The sequence below is a fragment of the Biomphalaria glabrata genome, chromosome 4 (genome assembly GCF_947242115.1).
Source record: "Biomphalaria glabrata chromosome 4, xgBioGlab47.1, whole genome shotgun sequence".
Classification (NCBI taxonomy): domain Eukaryota; kingdom Metazoa; phylum Mollusca; class Gastropoda; family Planorbidae; genus Biomphalaria; species Biomphalaria glabrata.
Window position 1 is genome coordinate 23,562,006 of NC_074714.1, and position 24,773 is coordinate 23,586,778.

Below are 24,773 nucleotides of genomic sequence, written 5' to 3' on the forward strand. Positions count from 1 at the left end.
CTGAAAGCGAAAATTCTAATTTTTAAAATTAATTATGGAAGCAGTTTTTTTATAAGAAAAAGCTAATTAGTATGCATTATATGTTAGACCTAATTTAAGACGAATAATAATCTTATAAACAACATTTTCGTGAACATTTTTTCTATATAGCGGAATTTTTTTTTTTTTTTTTTTTTAGGTTTCGAATATGAGATTGAGCTTTTTCAAAACAATTAACTTATTTAGTTCGAACCGAGGGTCCCGGGTTCGAATCCTGGTGAAGACTGGGATTTTCAACTTCTGAATCTACCCACCTCTAATGGGTACCTGACATTAGTTGGGGAAAATCAAAGGCGGTTGGTCGTTGTGCTGGCTACATGACACCCTCGTTAACCGTAGGCCACAAAAACAGATGAACTTTACATTATCTGCCCTATAGACCACAAACTAGTTAGGCCAGGTTCACATCTAACTTTACATTCACTTTCACGTATCCTTTGATCTGCGGGACGGTTGGGGCACTACATAAGATCTGTTAACCTTCTTTCTCCATTCTTATCTCTCATTTGTCTTTGATATAATTTCATTCGGATTTTCTTTCTGAAAATATTAAAGCCTACCTGGGTGGACCACTGGTCGTGCGGTTTGCGCGCTGGACTGTCGTTTGGATTTATCGACGATCGAAGGTTCAAACCCTGCCTGCTCCCATCCCCCGTCGTCCTGCGGGAGGTTTGAACTAGGAAGTAAACTATCTTCAACTCTGAAGGATTATCCGAATTATGTAAAACATTTTACTTCGGGGGCCGATTTTGAGTTTGTGTTTCCACACAAACTGTCTTTTGTTTAATCTATTTTTGTATTTCGATGGTAGCCGCAAGGTCTCTCACACTTTAAATAATTTCACACATCACCGTAAGGTCTCTGATACTTTAAACATATTCACACATCACCGTAAGGTCTCTGACACTTTAAACAATTTCACACATCACAGCAGACTGTTGCCTCAGCACGCAGTATCTCTCTAGTAGAACTCGAATTAAACAAAAAAATAATTATAAATGTAATTAATTAATTATAACATATAATATATGCTTACATTTTCTTTAGAGAAGTCAATGTTATGTAATTAAATTTATTATTATTAGTATTATAATTATTACAATTTCGAACGTTTATTTGACAATAATGTCTTCGGAAAATGCGACTTAAAGGATACGACTCGTACCGATAAATTTTCTTTTGCACAAGCAATTTTGCAAATGACTCTTATAAATACTCAGCGACAACCTGAGTGACAAGGTAAGATCCTCACCAATCCTGTGGACACAATAGCCAGACGTGCTTACCAGATATCTGGATGATCAGACGTATTGAACTGGACAACGTAGCCCAGGATCTCAGCGCCGTTCTCCCTGGCAGCGTCCCACGTCAGCCCGGCCGAGTTGCCATGACAACTGCTAACTTTGACATTAGAGGGCGGGTCCGGGGTACCTGTAGATAGACAAGCATGAAATATTAAACTTTATCATCTAATATTCGGATCTAATCCTGGTACAGTTCCAATTTGAAAAGATTAAGAAAAAGTTTATATATATATATGACGTTCTCGTGTCTGCAATTCTTAATGTCTCGTTGGAAAAACAAAACAAAAATATCGAGAAAATAGGACTATTCTCTAGACTACGAGTGATTTGTCTAGACAAGCTCAAAGCTTTCCGCGCTAGACATCTAATACCTGGATTATATCTCTAGACATGTACACTTATTCAGTTGTTTGATTGTCTCTACTGACTACTATATACACATTTTCAATAAAAGCAATTTTTCTTTCTAACAGCACTTTATTAATTAATGTTTAGAGCGTTTAATATCAGTACAAAAATTATACCAAAAAAAACACAAAAAGAATCGAGAAATATTTAAGAATTTTGAAGTCTCTCTCCAATCCTTCAATTCTACTGCTCACGTCATTCCGTTTTTTTTGTTTTGTTCTTGTGTTTCCTTCTCCGCCTTATTTCATCGGTCGTTTCCCCTTTTTCCTACCCAGCACATTCAATGGCAGTAGATATTTCAGTCAATGTATTCCATCAGCGAAAGGACATAAACATGCCTATTTCTTCTTCCTGGTTCCAATGTATTGTCTACAGAGTCTGAACTGAAGTGTTGTCCAACTTGTCTGTGACATTTTACGTCTCGAGAGACGATCTTTTCCCTTTGCAACTACTTGTGTGACTAAAGAGGCCAATCCTTGATACACAGCTGCGATCGCAGGTTGGACATATATAATCACCAGGCGCCGTTGCATTTTCACCCTTCTTTCTGCTTCTGTTGTGTATGACATCTGCAATCTGTGACCCTTCCTTTATGCTCTCTCTCCATGTGGATCTGTCCAGTGCCACCTCTTCCCAGTTGCCAGTGTCGATTTTGAAGAGCTTCATGTCGCGTTTGCATACATCCGTATAACGTAAAAGTGGGCGACCAGCGGCTCTCCTGCCTTTTATTAGATCGCCATACAGGATGTCCTGTGGAAGTCGACCTACTGGCATTCTACGAACGTGGCCAAGCCAGCCAAGGCGTCTGCTGCTGACAACAGAGCGGATGTCCTGGCATCCTGCTCTATGTAGCACTTTCTCGTTGGTTATCTTATCTTGCCACCTTATTTTAAAGATCCGCCTTAGGCATCGGAGGTGGAAGACATTCAGCTTTTTTTCCTGCCATGAGTAGGTTGACCATGTTTCACTTCCGTACAGCAAGGTGCTCAACACACAGGTCCGGTAGACTAGGGCTTTAGTACTGCTAGTCAGCAATATGTTGTCCCAGACTCTTTTCTGCAACCGTGACATGGTGGCCATTGCCTTGGCTATCCTATTGTTTATGTCTTTATCCAGTAGAGTGTTGTTGGACATATAGACATGTCCAACTTGTACCAATGGAATATTCTCTTACGTCTCAAAATAGCATGAGATAAAAAGTGACATATGATCTTTGAGCTGAAACCCATCTTGCAGTAGAGTGTTGAGACTTAGTTCTTTTCTCTTCCAAATCCCATGTCTCATGAAGTCGAAGATAGCGGATTACTCTCAGTGCGTGACTAGGTTGAGTCTATCTCAGAAACATCTGCTTTTATTCTAAGATCTTATTTTCTTATAATTGCAAATTTGAATGCAAAGAAATTATAAAATAAATATACAGCAAAATAAAGCATCAATAATATAACAAAGGAGCTTGTGTTTTCTGTGAAAACTCTTTGACGGCCCTACTGGGTGCACTGAGATTATTCTAATTAAATCATTGCTTTTGCAGTTGGTTAACTTCTAAACAATTACAAACAAAGAAACAATTAGTTATTTAAGTTATAATCATATCATTATATAGTGAAAATATTTTAACGTTAATTTCAAACAATGAAATTTAAATTGAGCTAAGATTTAAATAGTTTTGTCATGGCCAAGGCATGTACGGAAACTTAACATCGATATTAAAATTAATTTTAAAGGCAGTGAAATTATTCAAACATTTCCTATTTGAACCTAACTTACAAATCTTTGATATTTGCATTGGTCATAGTATGTGTTTGTTTAGACTAGTTCACTCATCACGTACTGCGCTCTAACCATTAAACTATAGACTAGTTCACTCATCATGTACTGCGCTCTAACCATGAAACTATAGACTAGTTCACTCATCATGTACTGCGCTCTAACCATGAAACTATAGACTAGTTTACTCATCACGTACTGCACTCTAACCATGAAACTTTAGACTAGTTCACCCATCACGTACTGCGCTCTAACCATGAAACTATAGAATAGTTCACCTATCACGTACTGCACTCTAACCATGAAACTATAGATTAGTTCACTCATCATGTACTGCGCTCTAACCATGAAACTATAGACTAGTTTACTCATCACGTACTGCACTCTAACCATGAAACTATAGACTAGTTCACCCATCACGTACTGCGCTCTAACCATGAAACTATAGACTAGTTCACTCATCACGTACTGCGCTCTAACCATGAAACTATAGACTAGTTCACTCATCATGTACTGCGCTCTAACCATGAAACTATAGACTAGTTCACTCATCACGTACTGCGCTCTAACCATGAAACTATAGACTAGTTCACTCATCATGTACTGCGCTCTAACCATGAAACTATAGACTAGTTCACTCATCACGTACTGCACTCTAACCATGAAACTATAGACTAGTTCACTCATCATGTACTGCGCTCTAACCATGAAACTATAGACTAGTTCACTCATCTCGTACTGCGCTCTAACCATGAAACTATAGACTAGTTCACTCATCACGTATTGTGCTCTAACCATGAAACTATAGACTAGTTCACTCATCACGTACTGCACTCTAACCATGAAACTATAGACTAGTTCACTCATCATGTACTGCGCTCTAACCATGAAACTATAGACTAGTTCACTCATCACGTACTGCGCTCTAACCATGAAACTATAGACTAGTTCACTCATCACGTATTGTGCTCTAACCATGAAACTATAGACTAGTTCACTCATCACGTACTGCACTCTAACCATGAAACTATAGACTAGTTCACTCATCACGTACTGCGCTCTAACCATGAAACTATAGATTAGTTCACTCATCACGTACTGCGCTCTAACCATGAAACTATAGACTAGTTCACTCATCATGTACTGCGCTCTAACCATGAAACTATAGACTAGTTTACTCATCACGTACTGCACTCTAACCATGAAACTATAGACTAGTTCACCCATCACGTACTGCGCTCTAACCATGAAACTATAGACTAGTTCACTCATCACGTACTGCGCTCTAACCATGAAACTATAGACTAGTTCACTCATCATGTACTGCGCTCTAACCATGAAACTATAGACTAGTTCACTCATCACGTACTGCGCTCTAACCATGAAACTATAGACTAGTTCACTCATCACGTATTGTGCTCTAACCATGAAACTATAGACTAGTTCACTCATCACGTACTGCACTCTAACCATGAAACTATAGACTAGTTCACTCATCACGTACTGCACTCTAACCATGAAACTATTGACTAGTTCACTCATCACGTATTGTGCTCTTACCATGAAACTATAGACTAGTTCACTCATCACGTACTGCACTCTAACCATGAAACTATAGACTAGTTCACTCATCACGTACTGCGCTCTAACCATGAAACTATAGACTAGTTCACTCATCACGTACTGCGCTCTAACCATGAAACTATAGATTAGTTCACTCATCACGTACTGCACTCTAACCATGAAACTATAGATTAGTTCACTCATCACGTACTGCACTCTAACCATGAAACTATAGACTAGTTCACTCATCATGTACTGCGCTCTAACCATGAAACTATAGACTAGTTCACTCATCACGTACTGCACTCTAACCATGAAACTATAGACTAGTTCACTTATCACGTAGTGCACTCTAACCATGAAACTATAGACTAGTTCACTCATCACGTACTGCGCTCTAACCATGAAACTATAGACTAGTTCACTCATCACGTACTGCGCTCTAACCATGAAACTAAGTCCGAATGAAAATTGAAACGATCTACTTTGAACGTAAAAAAGACAAAAAATGGCAAACTTAAAAGAGAGCTCGAGATATTTTTTTTTACTATGACCAAAGCTGATCTGTCTATGACATATTGGACTTAACGCCAAATATGACTATTGGCCCCTTTAATAACTTGTCTAGAACACTTCTATCTGATTGAATGTGTCATCAGAATGTCCCCAGGGTAATACGGAATCAAAGTCATCATCTAACCACACTCTTGTTTCTTATCCACGATGACCAGGAAGTCTTCTTGCTTCTCGATGCTAACCACCTTCTCTAGACACCAGAGGCCCCGCCATTTTCTTTTCCAGCCAGAGTGATGCCAGGAGGTAATGCAATCACCGCCGGACAATTTTGGGCCTTGGTCAGTCCTCAACACCACGCTTGTTCCCAATCAGTCCGTCCTCTGTAAGAGAGCAATCTTTAACCGCGGAATCACGCAAAGCCTCCCCCACCCCTCTTACTTCTCTGTTTCTCAGCACTCCTGTACAAAACCCCTTTAGTCTTTTTTTTTTCCTTCTTCCGGAGTATGGTCGTAATGGATGAAGTATAACTAAGTGACTTAAGCAATATAATTATTGATTTCATCTCCATTTATTGGTTAATGAATATTGAAAATTAAATTTTAGTTTTAAATTAATTGTTAGTAAATGGCATATGTTTATTTTATTAGCAATGTATTAGATAACGTCATTTTATTTTTTTTTCTGTTCATGCCCTTTTAAAACTGTAATAAGATGAACTTTCTACAACGTAAATTGAACAATTACAAAAAGAAGTATTTGACTGAATACAAACTAATATAACATTTAATTTAAGCATTTGACTTTTTTTTTTTCTTTTTTTTTTTTTTGGCTATTTCATTTATTTATTTTAACTTGATTTGAAATTGCGACATTTTAAAAACTTGACTGTAAAACTAAATCCTCTTTGATTACAAAGGTCTCCACACACGTTCATACGATAGAAAAAGAGAAATAAAGTAAAAGCTTTTGTTTCGTAGTCTGTTGGAGGAAACCAGAGAGAATTATCTTTCAGTAGCTAAAGCTTTTGGTTAGAGCCGCCTAGAGACTCCGACCAGTCAGATTTGTCTGTTTTCTTTCACAATCTTATCTATACGTCAGATGTCATCAGTTGGTGTTGAGAGCACGTATGTGTGTGTATGTGTGTGAGCATGTAATGTGTGTGTGTGTGTGTATCTGTGTGAGCATGTATGTGTGCGTGTATGTTTGTGAGCATGTATGTGAGTGTGTGTATGTGTCTGTTGGAGTCAACGCTTGTCTTTTAGTCCGTTCACTTTAGAATATTTCCCCCCCCCCGCTCTATCTCTAGAGCTCTTCACTTGTGCTGATGTTTAGATCCACTGGCCGTCACTGATGTAATCTTTAATGTTTCCCTTGGTCCCCCCCCCCTCCCACTCCTCCACTTCTCTCCTCATCCTCCTCATTCGCGTTTCAAGGATGACGTATTTCCTCAAGGGACGTCACCTTCATGGGTTACAAAAATCTCAGACATCGGAAAGAAAATAAATTGCTGACAAAATCTACCAATACCATCATTTCAAACAGCGAGGGTTTTCCTTATACCCCCCCCCCTCTTTTTTTTTTTTTTTTTTTGCTTTCTACTGATAGCCCAAGCGACTCGGCCCAAACCATTTGATTTCTGGGCCAATGAGGTCAATTGACAGTCTCCCCCCTTCGCACGGAATCTCGTGATAAGAGCGGTCAGTCTGATCAGGAACACGTCTATTGAGTTATCCTCTCGTTGCCATAGGTTGTTGCCTCCCCTGTCATCATCTTTGTCTTTTCAAGATCTCTGCCACAGCCAGGCAAATAAAATGACGAGGAAACAAAAAAAAAAAACGGGTTTTACGGTTTTACAGCCGGCAGAAAATGAAATTTGCATTCTATTACTTTTTCTATTCTATTACTTTTTCTATTCTATTACTTTTTCTTTTATTTAATTCGTTCGTTTTTTTTTTCTCTTTATCTAACCATTTTTTTCCTTTCTTTTAAAGACCGAAAAAAAAAGTCCTTTCTTTTTCCGTTCCCAGAACTTTGGAGTTTATTTCGATTCCCGAGCAACCTTAACTTGGAAATCCCCCTTAATGTTTACTAATGTTAGGTTTCAGGCCAGCAATGAAATGTGTTCAGGCCTGCCCGAGGAGGCTGCCTCCCCAAACCCCAGCTCACACACAACGATATCTCAATTGGCAACGATTCCGATTTTATTGCATTTAATGCCTCCAAGAAACATGCGAAATGGATTCTTTTGATCTCTGCTCCATCCGGACGATTCAATATTGGGTAGCGGGGGGAGAACATTTTCTTTCCCCCCACATCTTCCTCATTCGGCCTCGAATAATTTTCTCTCTCTCTTTAATCCGTAGCTTTTGTTGTGAAAGTCTAAAAATCTGTAGAAGTCTAAAGGCATTATCAAAACAGCAATCTCATTTCTTCATCTCTGGCTGCCAAATGCGGTTTATCTTTGTGGCGTTCATGTCTTCGCCAGACGTCTGTTCGTTCGTCTGTTCGCCAGCAGAGATATTAGGACATCTGGTCTGTCCACCCAAATTGTCCGTGACTCCGTTTGACCCCAAAAATTGAGTTCTATATAATATAATCTCGTTACCAATTGGATATCACGCGCAGTTTTTATTCATTTGTTTTCATAAATCGCCAGTAATAGTTTCTTCAATGAATTAGAATCTTTTAAGTTTTAAAAAATAAACTACATTGCTTTAATGAAATATTTTATGAAAACATAAGTTTGTCACTATGTTAACTCTCTCTATCTCTCTCTTTCTCGCTATTTCTCTCTCTATCACTCTCTTTCTCGCTCTCTCTCTTTCTCTTTCTATCACTCTCTCTCTCTCTCTCTCTGTATATACCTGAATCCATAACTTTTTTTGGAAAATTAAACAACATAATTAAGAATAACTAACGTAGTGATGTTTCTGAGATTTGAATCAAATGTGTTGTCATGCAGAGCAAGTTTATATGCAAAACTCCTGCTCGATAGAATGAATAAAATAAATGAATTCAATCTGTCACGTGACTCTTGAGTTCCTATAAGACATAAAACAAGCAGAATATGAAGACGGGAAGGGGGAGAACAAATGTGTACAAGATGTGTACTAGACTTTTAGGTAGAGCGGGTTGATAGAAGCTTTGTAATAAACAAAAAATGCTGCGCAGCTAGACTTTAGTATTTCAATGTTTTATGCTTTATATATGAAAACCAATTTTGTAAGCAAAACAAATTCTATAATTAAAGCCATTACACAATCTTTTTGTTGCAGTATGGTAATAGCTATATGTTTTAAACGCACTCTTCACTTTATGACATCATATATTCGTTGTCCCTCTCCCTCCTAGCTCGCAGAACGAATATGGTTTCTCTCGTGGAGCATCTTTTGGAGAGACATTTCCATCCACAGCTGATTTGAAAAAAAAAAAGACAAGCTAAGAGATTTCAATGATCAATCAAAACCTTAGTGCAAATAAAAAAGATGTAGATATTTGAAGTAATTTGAATTGTAAAATGGTCAAATTAGATCCTCAGCTTGAACAAACTAAACTTGAATAATTCTTCCAATCAATTAGTTCCAAATGACTTCAAAGTTCATCTTGCCATGAAGACTCATTGCTTAATACTTCTCTAGGTAACACCATTTCATCCAGTTGACTTCACTACCGAATCACCAGCAGCCAAATGCAGAGCACCTCGTGAAATTTCTACACCAGCTTTCCGAGCAGGATCATTTATATTCGAGTTGCTCATCTTATGGAACGGCTTCGCGTACATTTCAGACTGGTGGGTCTGTGTTCAATACCCAAACAAAAGCTACGCAAGGTGGCTCTTAATACATTGCTTGTCATTACTAACGTTTGTTTCCAAGGATTTAAGTTAAGTTCTTATTTCAGTAATGGGTTATGTTTGGATATTTCCACAATTTCGAGAAGACTCGTCATTATTTTCCACGAAATGCCACATTTTCTTTGCACTAAACACTGTGATGTCATGCAGTCTGTGCAAGAAACACTGTGATGTCAAGCAGTCTGTGCAAGAAACACTGTGAAGTCAAGCAGTCTGCAAGATGTTATTCAATATTTTTCCTTCTTTACGTTGATCATAACACTGACTTTTTTTTAGCCTTAGTTCGGGTGCCAGAGTTGTCCAATAAAAATTCTTCAGTCTTCTCGTGATTTTCTAATTTTTAACATGCACACTTATCATCAAAACAACAAAAGCGATAAAACGTAATATTATTAAATTTTTCCCAATAGGCATACATTTTTAAAAAATCTCATTGGTTATTTTTTTTTTATGATTCTCGTGTTGTCAGGTAAAAGAAATAATTGTGCAAAGTTTCAACTAGATCCGAGATTGGGTGTCGGAGAAATAACGTGTACAAACTTTTGGCCAGACAGACAGACAGAGTGAGTTGATATAAGCTTTGTAAAAATCAGAATATTTCAAACGTTCAATTAGGATGCCTACACGTGTAGACGATTGTAATCTAGCTGAATCCTTGTCGAAGAAAATATCTTGAGGAGTCTTGACACAGAAGATCATATCATAGTGAAAGCCAAGTAATCGTAGCTTATAACCTAGATGGGAGCGTGCCATATCTCAGCAAGGATTCTCAAAAAGTTTAAATCGTAATGGAGACCTTGTCAACTTCGTCCAAATCCCAGAATGGATATTGTCATAGTGGTTCATATCCCTTCGAATTGGAGGACTTCTCAAAAGAAGTTTATCATTCATGTGGGTACTTGAATTGCTATCGCAAATTCAGAGCGTCATTCAAAATGAATATTCAGCTATTTATTATTAAACCAACATTAGAATGAGCTTCAAGAACAGGGTTGTGGGGACAAATACATGCTCTTCAGCACCGACCTCTGGGTCTTTAAGGGCGACATTCCTACAGTTCAATAGTCTGCGATTTATAGCAGTCATACATCGATTACCTCCCACCCGACATTCCTGCTGCCTTAGTGACACCTGAAAGGAAACGCCAAGTGAAATGCTTGTTATTGTTGGCGTTCCTTCACTCCGAATAGTGTGAAGATTTGATAGCCCAGAGCGCTGGGTTAAGTACCCAAGTTCCTTTTACCATCACACGAGAAATGGGGGGGGGGATGGGGAGTAGAGCAGGGTGAATGGGGAGTAGAGCAGGGTGAATGGGAAGGATGGGGCGCTAACGTTGGATTTCGTGACATTGAAATTCACTTAGCGCCGCCAGGACGTGAAATCACCAGGGCGCCATATTATTTCCCTCCTCAGCTTCTATATTATTTTATTGATCGTCTGCTCTCGCGTTGCAAATAAATATATGTAAGTGCTGAGGGGAAAAAATGGTTCATAAAAAACAGCAGAACAAAAGAAAAAAAAACATTAACCTAAAAAAAACAACAATACATTAACGTTGTGATTAGAGGAGTGGGGGATGTTAGGGTGGAGCACAGAGCCGGCCAATCAAGCGTGACGATTATTTCCATACATTTAGTCAGCTAGTGACTGACCAATAGCTGACCCCTGACCATAGAAAGTGGTTTAAAGTAGAACAAACCAGCAAGTGGTGGTGTGATCGCCCCTATGGTGACTTTCTGGTATTATGCTTTGACAGGTTGGGATCGATCGGAAGCATCCTGTCACCTGTGTCTCACTATTGATAATCGAGTGTATTGAAATGTTGTACAAAATCCAATTCACCGAATTAAGTTGGCAGGTGAAACCTAAATTGTTGTTTTAAAACACCAGGTCAATAAAAGCCGTAAATCATCCAATGTCTATTTCTTAGAGAAGACTGTCAATAATACTTGTAAAGTGACAAGAGTTTGAAATACTTTGTTATTATAATGTTATTATGAGATTTAATTGCAATGTAATGTAAAGGTTATGTCAGCGTTTCTCAAACTGTGAGTGTGACCTCCTAGTGGGGTGCGACTTTCTGACTAAAATAGGAAGCGAAGCCTGTCAATTTATTTTTAAGGGGAAAAATACTGTAATGATTAATTCATGCATGAATATCAACTTAAATGATATTAAAGTAAAATAGACTTCAACTATTGTAAGTAAATGTTGTTTCATCTTCTAATAAAGACCTTGTAAAATGTGTACCGTCTTCAACAATATCGACTCAAAACTCTTTTAAAAAGACTTTTCAAAGTGTCTTATGTCAGAATGGTGGAAATTCTCCAGACCGATGCACTCTGACAGTTTTAAATCTTTATGTAGAGACCAAAATGATCTTCAGACATACGTGCACTATATTAGTATTAGTAACTTGAATGCCCCTTTCTTAATGATTTCAATTTTATCCGAGAATGGGAAGTGGAAGTTTTTTCTCATAATTTGTACCAGGTAGACAGGCGAAGTTAGTTAATATAGCTTTGTAAACAAATATAAATAATATCATAATTTAAATAGTTAGTTTATTTCTATAGTGTATGTGTTCGTAGCTTTTTGGCTGCCTTTCTTACTGACAAAGTTCATATAAGCTTTGTACAAATAACTCTTTGTTTAAATATGATTCCATAATATTAAATCATGACCAATGCTCAGAAAGTCGTCGTTCTAATTCTTGAAATGAAATGAGTACTGTTCACTGCGAATATGCAGAGGCGAAGAACTATATACTCATTTTGCTTGTATGTTGAACTATTTAAAAGTATAGAGAAAACCTCGAAGATGTAAACGATAGATTACGTGCTTGTCCAAACGAATTATACTCACTCTTAACTTGGAGATGAGCGCTAGACATGTCCGTGTCCAATCCCACGGTAGCTAGGCACGAGTAGACGCCAGTATCACCCGGCACCGTCTTCTTGATGATAAGGGAAAACCTTGAACCATCCTCTTTTTGGATTAGCCGGCCAGAGTCGTCCGAGCTGAGAAACTGACCATTTGCTTTCCAGGTCACGGTCAGCCTATCTTCATCCAAGCGATGCACCTCGACTTTGCAGACAAATTTGGCTCGCTCCCCTTCCTCGACCACAGTGTTGCGAAGTTGTTCGGTGATTCTCACATAGCCTGGGGGGTAGCAAAACAAAATATCATTGATTAATGTATACGAAATTAACTCTTTAACTAATCAAGTTCCGTGATACACAAAGTAAGGAATGCGGTTAATAGTAGAACAGTAAAGAGGTGCTATCCGAAAGGTAAAGAGGTACTATCTGTCCTGAAACGTGGTGCTATCCGACCAGTAAAGTGGTGCTATCCATCCTGAAACGTGGTGCTATCTGTCCTGAAACGTGGTGCTATCTGTCCTGAAACGTGGTGCTATCCATCCTGAAACGTGGTGCTATCTGTCCTGAAACGTGGTGCTATCTGTCCTGAAACGTGGTGCTATCTGTCCTGAAACGTGGTGCTATCTGTCCTGAAACGTGGTGCTATCTGTCCTGAAACGTGGTGCTATCTGTCCTGAAACGTGGTGCTATCTGTCCTGAAACGTGGTGCTATCTGTCCTGAAACGTGGTGCTATCTGTCCTGAAACGTAGTGCTATCTGACTATTAAAGTGGTGCTATCCGACCAGTAAAGTGGTGCTATCTGTCCTGAAACGTGGTGCTATCCGACCAGTAAAGTGGTGCTATCCGTCCTGAAACGTGGTGCTATCTGTCCTGAAACGTGGTGCTATCTGTCCTGAAACGTGGTGCTATCTGTCCTGAAACGTGGTGCTATCTGTCCTGAAACGTGGTGCTATCTGTCCTGAAACGTGGTGCTATCCGACCAGTAAAGTGGTGCTATCCATCCTGAAACGTGGTGCTATCTGTCCTAAAACGTGGTGCTATCTGTCCTAAAACGTGGTGCTATCTGTCCTAAAACGTGGTGCTATCTGTCCTGAAACGTGGTGCTATATTTCCTGAAACGTGGTGCTATCTGTCCTGAAACGTGGTGCTATCTGTCCTGAAACGTGGTGCTATCTGTACTGAAACGTGGTGCTATCTGTCCTGAAACGTGGTGCTATCTGTCCTGAAACGTGGTGCTATCTGTCCTGAAACGTGGTGCTATCTGTCCTGAAACGTGGTGCTATCTGTCCTGAAACGTGGTGCTATCCGACCAGTAAAGTGGTGCTATCCGACCTTAAACGTGGTGCTATCCGACCTTAAACGTGGTGCTATCCGACCTTAAACGTGGTGCTATCCGACCTTAAACGTGGTGCTATCCGACCTTAAACGTGGTGCTATCCGAACATACGAATCTTCTACAAAAAAATGATAACAAATCACAGTCTCGATTCCAATAAGTCAATACTGTTTAGTTTAACCAGTGAACATCATGTATATGTGTAAAACAAAAGTAAAGTTTCCCATTCAGACCGTAAGATCTAAATCGTAGACTATGTAAAGGTCATCTGTTTCTGTGGCCCACGATTAACAAGGATGTCATGCCGGCACAGCGACCTGCTGCTTTTAATTTTACCAACTTATGTCAAGTAATCATTAGAGTTGGCTGGACTAAGGGGCCTAGTTATATGAATGAGATAAGTTCATTTGAAATCGATATATACAAATAGATCGATTACAATTACCTATCATTGCAAAATAAGACATACACATTACAACCACAATTTTTTTTTTATGTTGTAAAGTTAATCAAATTAAAATCCTGACAGTTTATTTTTACAGCAATGATAAAAGATTGCATTTCGCAAGTAAAACTTAAAATATATACCTCAATAAACTACTAAATGATCGTGTTTTTAAACTATTGCACAAACATATCTCTCATATGATTCTCCTTCTAATGTATTTAACTCGAATCAGATACAATTTTGACGGAAATATTTTTAAAAAAATTAACTAAAAATTATTAAAGTTTGTTTTTGTTCTATTGCTTAGGTTAATAGTAATGGCTATGTTTTGGAAACCAATATTAAGAATGAGTGCAATAGAAGCTCCTTTGCTGTTATTTGTGTTTATATGTTATGTTATGTTATATATGTATTCCGTTATATCTACAAATAAAAACAAAACAAATACAAACTTCCCGTTTTGTCTATTGGAATGGGTACGTTTCTTGCGTGCGATGTGTAGTAGGTAAATCTAGGTTTGAAAGTCTGGAGTTAAATCCCAAGGATTCAAGTTGTTGGGTATGTAAAGCCGTAGCCGTTGCAGAGACTAAGCCTTTAATTGCATGGAATCCGAGTGAGTAGTGAGACAAGTTAAGGGCGGACCTGTTGGATTTGTGACTGGGGCAATGTCAGGGCGAAAGAGAAGAATTTTCTAAAGAAGCGAACTGGGTAAAGTGGCGTATAGAAGGTGCCCTCTCCCTCGATTCGATTCTGACTGGGTGCATTCCCTTATAGATAAAGAGTACAGTGACTGGTCGTTCAAACGTGATGAGTGAAGTGAGTGAGGTACCATGAGGTTCAGATTGAAGGATCAAATAGATCAATGATGCTCATACCACGGCCTGTGGGTTTTATCAGGCCGGATATGCGGTATAATTATTCCTCTTAAAACATCTGTCAATAAATAATAAAATCTCAGAGAACCGACTAAATTTCACGTGGCAGTCTTTATTTACATTTATTTACTGTTATATTTAGCAAATGTTTTATGTCCTTGAGTCACTCCCCCCCCCCACAAAAAAAAAAAGAGTAAGCAGGAGATAGATAGATATGATGCCTGCGTACAAAACAGATATATACATACATACATACATACATACATACATACACACACACACACATACATACATACATACATACATACATACATACATACATACATACATACATACATACATACATACATACATACATACACACACATACATATGAAAAATACAAAAATGTATGCATACATTATACATATATAGAGAGAGATATATATGTACGCGGTGGCCGAGCGGTAAAGCGCTTGTCTTCTGAACCGGGGGTCCCGAGTTCGAATCCTGGTGAAGACTGGTATTTTTAATTTCGGGATCTTAGGGCGCCTCTGAGTCCATCCACCTCTAAAGGGTACCTGGCATTAGTTTGTGAAAAGTAAAGACGGTTGGTCGTTGTGCTGGCCACATGACAATCTCCTAAACCGTAGGCCACATAATCAGATGACCATTACATCATCTGCCCTGGTCTGAAAGGGTGCACTTTATATATATAGAGAGAGGAGGGGTATATTTGTTTATAATTGCAACAATTTTTTGTTTTCACTGCTTCATGGATAAGTCTGTGAATAGCACAAGAAATCATTTGTTCCAGGAAACATTTTATGAGGGAAAGATAACTCAGTGCAGACTGTACACACATTAACATTGGAATATGTTCAAAGTCTTTTTATTTTGACATACTCTCCCTCAGACTTACTTATTGAATAGACCAAGACTTGTATCAACCTGATGACATAGACTGTAGGAATGGAAATCTTATCAATAATCTATTGTGCGGGCTTTGAGAGAAAAAGCAGCATTGCAGAAATAAACTCCAACATTATCATCACCCAAACAACCAACTTAATCAATAAGCCAGGCCAGTCTCTATAGAATAAACTGGTCACGCACTTAACAAATTACTTCACAGCCCAGCGGCGACTGCGGTAAGTTGCATTAAGGGTTTCATACAGCTGTTTTTTGTTTGTTTCTACTTCATTTTGTGTACAACAAAATGGTCTGGCAACCTTTAGGATATACGGCATTAGTAGTGGTAGTTTGTACGTGTACTAAATCAGTGTGGATGACGTGATACCATGGGCGGATTAGCAGGGAGAAGGGGATGGTTGCGTAACGTGTTTGTTCTTTAGGGGCGTATCTTAAAAGAAAAAGAGAAACTAGCGCTTGGAAAGAAAACAAACTAGTATGAACTAAATTAGTTTACAAAAAATAACAAGCAAAAGAAAAAAAAAATACTTAAAAACGACAGAGCTTATGTAAGGGAAAGAACCGCTAATTACTGCCATCTATCTGAATATTGCGAGGTTTAATTCCCTTTCTGTTACATAAATCACAATAAACTAATTGTTTAGTTTTTGGATTGATTCGTGTATTGTCATCGACTTTAGATAATTATGCCATTTTTTGTGTACTTGATCCGAGAATGGGAAGTGGTAGACAAAACTCTATAAAACGTATGATGGGGATTTAGTCTAAATTTACGTCTACATTTCTCATGAAATAACATTTATTCCCTTTATTTCAATATCAAACAAAATAATGAATGGCGTGTAATTAATTAACAAATTGGTTATTTCTTTAACTAATTCATGTCTCGTCAGGTACAAGGATTTATTTTGCAAAGTTTCAACTTGATCCGAGAATGGGAGGGAGAAACAAACTGTTTACCAGACAGACAATAGACAGACGAACAGACAGACAGACAGAGTAAGTTGATATAAACTTCGTAAAAAAAGCATAAGGCACACAAGCTGATCTGGATAAGATGTTGACTCTATATCTCGCGCCACACAGTTCCCTTAGATGACGCATTCTCTTCCCAAGGGTGACGTCGTATTACAATTTTCACCTCAGTCTCTAAACATTAGGTGCATCCCCCCATCCCCCAAACTTTTTTCTGACCATCATGTTCTGCCATCAAATATGTTGAGCTTTCATATAAAACATGACGTCTTGTACATTGCTAGATGCCTGAGGAGGCATATATTTTTATTAAATAATTAGCCGGATATTTACCGCAGCCCTTAGTTTGTGTATTATTAATCTAGTGGATTGGAATTAGATCTATGTTAAACTTAGCTAATGTTCCTTTCAAGCGTTCCTCTTTCTCCACGAAAATAAAAGTAGTTTTGCGAAAATGGGCTTACCCGTTAGGCCTATACATTCATATCAACTATAAAATACTGTGTTAACAGGTTTACACTATTTGTTAACAGTTTATTTCATAGAGAGAAATTAAGCGATTTGTTAAAAAGTTTCGAACTTTAATAGAGATACAATTAGGTACTTTTTGTCTGTTTTTAGGGCCTTGCGGTTGTCTTAGCGACATTAAACATACACTATGGTCTCCGCCATGATCTAAGGAACATTTATGCGAAGTTTTATCAATATTGGTAAAACGGTTTTGATTTCTATGCGGAACATACATAAATACATACATATACACATACGCCTTACTTTCTGCTTTACATATTAAGAATTTGTTGAGTTGTACAAAGAGTGGTTTTATTTTTTAGATTTCTCTCTCTCTGTTTATTTCATAACCCCGAGCAGACGTCTTGCAAGAGTTATCGATTTTTAGTCTCGTCTGCTACCAACAGAAGGACAACTCCCAAGAATTTGGCGAGGATATTTATGCAGGTCATGTGATACCCCCCAGTGTGAGTGACACGTTATACTTCTGCTTGTCGATAGAACCTGGATTTCTTTTCAAACGTTTTCTTGTATGAAGATCTATTTGTTGTTAAAAAGTAGAACGTTTTAGATTCTTATAGTGCGAAACAATTTATATGGATTTACAGTTAAACTTGTAAAATAAAATTCAAGAAAAAAATGTTTGCTGAACTGTGAGTCATATTTTTACCACACAGACAGACATAGAGTCAGTTGGAGATATAAGCTTTTTAAAAAAAAACAAACGCCAACGCAATTCTACCCCTATTTTTACTTGATTTCATTATTTTCGATTTTGTTGACCTTAGAACTTTTGCTTAGATATGTCAGGTATACAATTTTAATCAAGTTCATCTTCTTCTGTAGACCATGTTGACCATGTAGACCATGGCTGTGTTGGACTTGTCAGACCAGAATTTTACACTTTTTTTCTCTGACAACTTAAACACAATTCCTGTTGAGGCATAAAATACTAAAAAGGTGAAAGGTCATACCGAGAGTATGCTATGTATGTGTGTGTGAGCTGTTACTGACTATAAACAAAGACCTCGTTCGTTTCACTTTGTTACCAATTTTACTGTCATTTTGGTATTTCTAACGGTGCTGCCTGTGGATGACGTTTGGTGTTGCCACACAGATCGGAGCTATACTTCCGTCCTTTGACCTTTCCTACTCTAGGGGTGATTTTTCCTGTCCACCAGAAGGGGGCCTTAATCAAGATACGCAGCCTGTTTTAAATTGACAGAAGTGGGATGAATGACCATTCTGGTGGTGAGTACGAGCGAGCGAGTGAGAAAGAGAGAGAGAGAGAGAGGGACAGAAGAGAAATGGACAACTGTCAGGATGAGAAGTTTCCAGTAATTGCACAACACTCCAGGCGATCGGACGTTGGTCATTACTAAAATGAGTAATGCCAGAAAATTGTAATCAAAATATTGGTCAAGACGAGGATGGACTTGGTCTGGAGGGTGTGATATTGTCCAGAAGGTTCGATAATCCTGTACAATCTTGAGATAATTGTCCACTGAGGATAGATTGAAACTGGTAAATTTCTGGCGCTGGTGTCTGGCATTTGGTTGATGTCACCATCTTGACAGGAGCAAATGTTGACATGTTAAGATCTTTAAACTGAATTGAACTGGTTGGCCAAAAGAAAGTATTCTAACCCAGTAAATTTGTTTGCTTTAAAGAAGTGTTCATCTCTTACACAAGCTAAGCAAGTGGACAGACACCCATCTCTCCTATAAGGTGATCAATTCATATATAGTTTAGAGGGTGCAGCAACGTATTTGAATGGAAGATAAGTTTAGAGTGCCAGATGACAACGATGTCTTGATGTTACGAAGAGATTGTGGTGATCAGACAATGCACTTCTGATGTTCTAATTTCCGACAGTTCTCTCAATTAGACTATTTCAGACTTCTCCAACAATATCTTGATGCCGGAAATACTTCTTCAAAGTATAAAATTCAAAACTAAGATCTTCTTTACATAAATACAAAGGTTTTCTTCTGATACTAAGAATCACTTTAATAATATACACATTTTATAGTACAATACAATTTAAATTATCTTTTACAAGAGTAAAGATCTATAGGGGAGATGATGTAAAGGTCATCTGTTTCAGTTGGCCACGGTAAAAGAGGGTGACATGTAGCTAACACAACGACCAACCGCCTTTACTTTTTATACTAATTTACTTTAATTTACTAATTTCAGGTACCCATAAGAGCTGGGTTGGACTCAGAGGCGCCTAATATCTTGAAATTTAAAATCCCAGGACCCCAAGTTTGGAATCCAAGCGCCTTATCGCTCAGCCACCGATGAGTCATTTGACATGTAATGTAAAAAAAAAGAAAAAGTAACAAAGTCCTCCAAATCTAAATACTTCTATAGTATACTGGAAGAAATGATTAAGAAAAAAAAAAGCCAATAGACCAAAAAATCTGTTAATATCTCATTTTCTGAATATTGTAAAGTCATAGTCTAAATGCTAGTCTTTTAAATACTACATTCTAGTAACGTCCAAACAATTTTTAGAGTTTACGGAAAAAAACTTTCATCGTTTTAAATAAACTTCTCACTGCTTGTTAACAACGTGTGAACATGAGCTTGTGCTAGAAAGTATTCAATCTAAAAATAAACTTAATGCAATAGCTGCTTTATGTTACGAGACATGCCTCGTCTTTCTATACTAGCGTCAACAAAGTACTAAATATAAATAGCAGATAAATGCCAGGTCGTGTGATCTGTGTTTTGACTGTCGAACTATGCTTGCATCCACTGGCGTCCTGTTAGAGGTTTTGTCTACGTGATAGAAATGTTTGTTTTCGAACGTCCGAAAAGTTGAAAGATATTTTCTGTAACAAACAAAATAGTAGCTGCAAGATCTAGTAGAATAACAGAGGAAAACATCTTCCATTCTCCTGTAGTTAGTTTCACTGAGTGTTTGATAGTAGAATAACAGAAGGAAACATCTTCAGTAGTTTCACTGAATGTTTTAAAGAAGCTGGTTCTGTAGAAAGCGACCTATTCTCCCAATTTCAAATTCTTCCAATCACCTTTTTTTCTTTTCCTTGAGAGCTTAAGAACTTCTGGTGCATTTTCCATGAATCTAACGGAACTAATTCACACCTGTCAACATATGTAGCTAATCCATTGATACCAAATCCAAAGACTTCTCGATTACCTATCTTGGAATGACTTTTATACTTCAATTTCCAATTCAAAACAACCATTTTGGAACATACTGCCAATAGACTTATCACAATTTAAGTAAAAAAGTGACACATACGCCTTCTCCAAGTAACTGCTTATTCATCAACATTTGTCTATCAGTAATTCCAGATTAAACTTCATTTTGGGGGAGGTGGAGGGGATATTTTATCAAGAAGTTACATCACAGGAATCCTGTGCCACTGTTTCTTTTGTCTCTTTAAGGCTAAACACTTAACAGTAGCAAAATGAAATAAATTAAATGACTTTACATTACTGTTTGTTTTATTTTAATTCATTACTGAAGAGATTACATTGCCACCAACACATAAGACACTAACGTAACAATTCAAGTTAACATTGTTCATGAACTGTCCAAACTTGACCATCACGTGGTTGTCCAGTGTCCTGTGTTGTAGACGAACCAAGACATTGGGATTGTTTCTCCTTATTTCCAAAAGGTTCCAAGAAATAGAAATGTTTTTTGTTGGTGCGTTTGAATTCCTAAAACTGTTTGTATGTACCTACAAAGTGGGCAATCAACGCAAAAAACTGTTCATGTACATCACTCAGTCATAAGTCCCACGCCATTGTATACAGGCTGAAAGGTACAAAGGAACTTTATTACTATGACCGCTTTCCCAAATCACTAGTAGAGAAACCTTTACAAGATGACAGACTGGTACCGGTTTCCAGATGTTAACCTTTGTATACTTTTAATTTCGTTCGTTACAATTTTAAACTATAGACTTTTAAAAGATTATAAAATATCTGAAATACTTTGGTTTGTATTCATATTCAGATTCCAGTAATTTTCTTTTTTTTTTTAAATGCATTTGAAAGGGCAGCACAGAAACCTTCTCCCAGAGTTCCCCTTCTCCGGCCCCTCTCTCCCACACAAGTAATTGGACCATAGCGCACTGAGCAAGCTTTAAGTTGCGATAAAAAAAACAAAACAATACAAGTATTTCCAATCGCACAAATGTATTATTGTTTGCAATTTTCATCTATTAAAAATTAATGACATGATTGATTCAAAATAATGCATTTTCACTCAATCTAAGTATTATAAGGTTTGTTTTTAAAAAAAAAAATTTTTAAATATTTTACTTGCTTACGTGTTCTATAGTGTTAATTTGAAATGACCATGATTTTATTATGTGTGTGTGTGTAGTTTAAATGACATTGTAGGTCAACATTGATCTTGCTTAATTATTCCTCTCTTTACCTGATAGTAAGACGACAGACGCAGAACGCAATATGGACTTTTAAGGCAACCCGAAGGGCGATCTGGAATGCGTTGGGCAGCTTATCACAAGTAGTCCAATGGACCAAGGTTTTATGCAAATCTTTCCGAAGTGTTAACATTGGTACTCAGACACACAGCACTGGGAGGCTGGTCTGGATTGGAGCTCTATTGATTTCTTTTCTTTTATTTGGACATAAGAAACAGAAAGTTCAAGGGTTAGCTGGGGCCATGGAGTGTTTCATATCGCTTGTAAACAAAAAACAACAACAGATGCAGAGGTGTAAAGTACAACACAGTAAGACAATATAGGGAGAAAACAAAAGCGGTTGTTCCAAGTGCTACTTAGCATTTTAAGGAAATACAAAATTCGATATATGTATACATAACAAATATAAATGTTATTGAAATGAATTGAATGTCAAACTTGTTTATAAATAAACCTCCAGTAGCACTAGTTTTGTGTCTTGTATCAGAGATGATGACTTGATGACATATGCTATTATTATAACTAAAGTCTGCAAAGCTTTTATTGCAATACCTCTATTAGCATGAAACCTCGTATGTAAGGGGAAGAAACAGGTCACGGATCTAGAAAACGGCTCTAACGATTTTCCTAAACATGATAGTGGAGGTGTATTGTTGGGAAAAGAATTACTAGCTCTTTGGCCACTCTAGGAAAACTCTAGTCTGACCGTTATAACTCTTTTCAAATTAGAAAAAAAATAGACAAAAACGCACTTTCGCACAATTATACCTATCCATCTATCTATGCATCTATATTATAAATGTATATATATATGTATATATATATATATATATATATATATATATATATATATATATATATATATATATATATATATATATATTATATATATATATATATATATAATAGATAGATAGAAAGATAGATAAATAGATAGATAGATAGATTATGTAATTTATTCATTAAAAATAGTTTTTTCTTCACCCTAACTCGTGGACATGTTCTAGGACCCTATTGCTCCGTACACTATGGAAGAGATGTATACTTGAAAACAAAATGAAATGCCGATTGTTCTAACTTTATTGTTGATATGATTTAAATTAGGCAAAGCTAAAAAAAAATCGTTAGTCGCAATAAATCTTCAAATGACTAAAACTAAAAAGCCTACGGCTGCGGTTCTTTACAATACATTGCAAAAAAAGCTGCATCTTTACAACAGGAAGTGGACAGCGGACCCTTCTGGCACCAGCAACCACTGGCGTGTCAGGGGACTCACCAATTTGCCCAATTCGCCTGACTCACTTGAATGACAGGAGGGCACGTGACGTCCCGGCCCGGTGGTTAGCCACGCGTACTCACCCTCAACGAGCGTGCTTTGATATGCTAATTAAGGGAATGCAAATAGTTGAGTAGCGCCCCCCCCTCTCAGCCCTTTGGAGCTCACAGAAGGCGCCCTTCATCTCCCTTATTAGCATGCTTGTTCTATTCTGAGCACATTTCTTTGTACGAACGTTTCAATGGCAATAAATATCGAGAAGCAACTGTAGGACTAGTATGTCTGACATATCTATAGCAGCAGAGTCTTTTAAATAATAGGAGATATCTTTCACTCAAAGTTATGTCGCTGTTACAAGTGACAAATCCTTATTTAAAATCTTTGGATATGACAAGATAATTAGACTGATCCAGGGCACAGTCCAAGTGTTATAGACGGTCGTTGACTTGTAGCACCAAACTGCTTGTAGACAACTAAATCGCTCTTGGCGTATCATATTTTAACTAATAAAACTTGAAATAACTTGTATAGAATTTATTTTGTAGATTCTAAATGGATTTTCATTTGTTGATACACGTAGCTAACATTTACATTCATATTTCACCCTTGTACTAGGTACTAGTTCAAGACCTTGTAAATAAGTAGCTAGTGACTCGCATCATTTTTGAAGGAAAATAATAATCCTTATTTTCTTAGTGTATTTTGCGATCCAGTTTTTCTCAGAGCAGTTCTCTACATTTGTGTAGATCAACAAAAAATAAGGGCACGTGGATCTAAAGATCTATGGGACTGGTGATGTTAACTTTGGTTTAAGGTTGTGGTTGTAAAAGAGACAAAATGATGTTAGCTCAGAGACTGAATGCCTTTAACTTCCCCAGCAGATGTGCAGATTCAATAGAATCACAGACATTTTAGAACCTAATAATGCAAATCCTGTATACATACACACATACACATTTAAGTACTCATGGCCTCCTTCAGTCGCAAGGCGACTATGGATCATCTCGTGGGATTGAGATGAATGCCTGGGCTTTATATATGGTCGGAACTAGAAATATAACAAGCTACCTTAATTGTTATGTTATAGTTGGCAGGAAACAAGATCTGTATAAAATTAAATTATGTATATTATATCAATTAGAACTTTATGCTTTAAAAATATAGCAAACTAAACTACTTTATTTTTCATGGAGAGGAAACAAAACAAAGACCAGTATGAACGCACGACTCTCCATCATCTGATCTATCCATTCCTACTCCATAATGTTGAACATAAATAAATAGATCTAGATTTATAAAATAACATTAAAACTAGATGGACAATAAAAGTGTTCCTTTTTTATTATTTCTATAATCCAGATGACGTAAAAAATAATTTTAATTAATTCAAAATTAATGAAGTGATCTTTCCAAAATTTAAAAAGAAGGGATGTCACGCAGCACGAGTCTATATGAGAAATATCAGCTCGATATGATAGTGAAAATAATTTAAAAAATCGACTTTTGTTTACTGTAGAGAAAGTATGAACTCGGCACTCTTAGCTTTTACATTTAACGTATCCGAAACCAATAACCAGTTGACAAGTTGCATCTCCTTCAATTTCTTCTTTGCCATGACTTGAATGAACACGCCACTGTCTTTGACTCCTCAGTGTCTCTAAAGACTCTACCAGGACGT

The 24,773-nt window shown here is 37.3% G+C and overlaps 1 protein-coding gene across 2 annotated transcripts in view; it reads right to left on the minus strand.

Annotated features, from left to right (window-relative positions):
* The window catches only part of LOC106064262 (neuroglian-like), a 213,535-nt gene that overhangs the window by 46,024 nt on the left and 142,738 nt on the right, over positions 1-24,773 (minus strand). For both annotated transcript variants that reach the window (XR_008777578.1, XM_056026957.1), the window contains exons 3-4: positions 12,316-12,612; positions 1,326-1,470 (exon numbers count right to left, since the gene is read on the minus strand). Coding sequence is in view for 1 of the 2 variants with exons in the window: in XM_056026957.1 (XP_055882932.1) it covers positions 1,326-1,470; positions 12,316-12,612 (442 nt within the window). In the remaining variant the exon portion in view is untranslated. The remainder of the gene's footprint in view (positions 1-1,325; positions 1,471-12,315; positions 12,613-24,773) is intronic.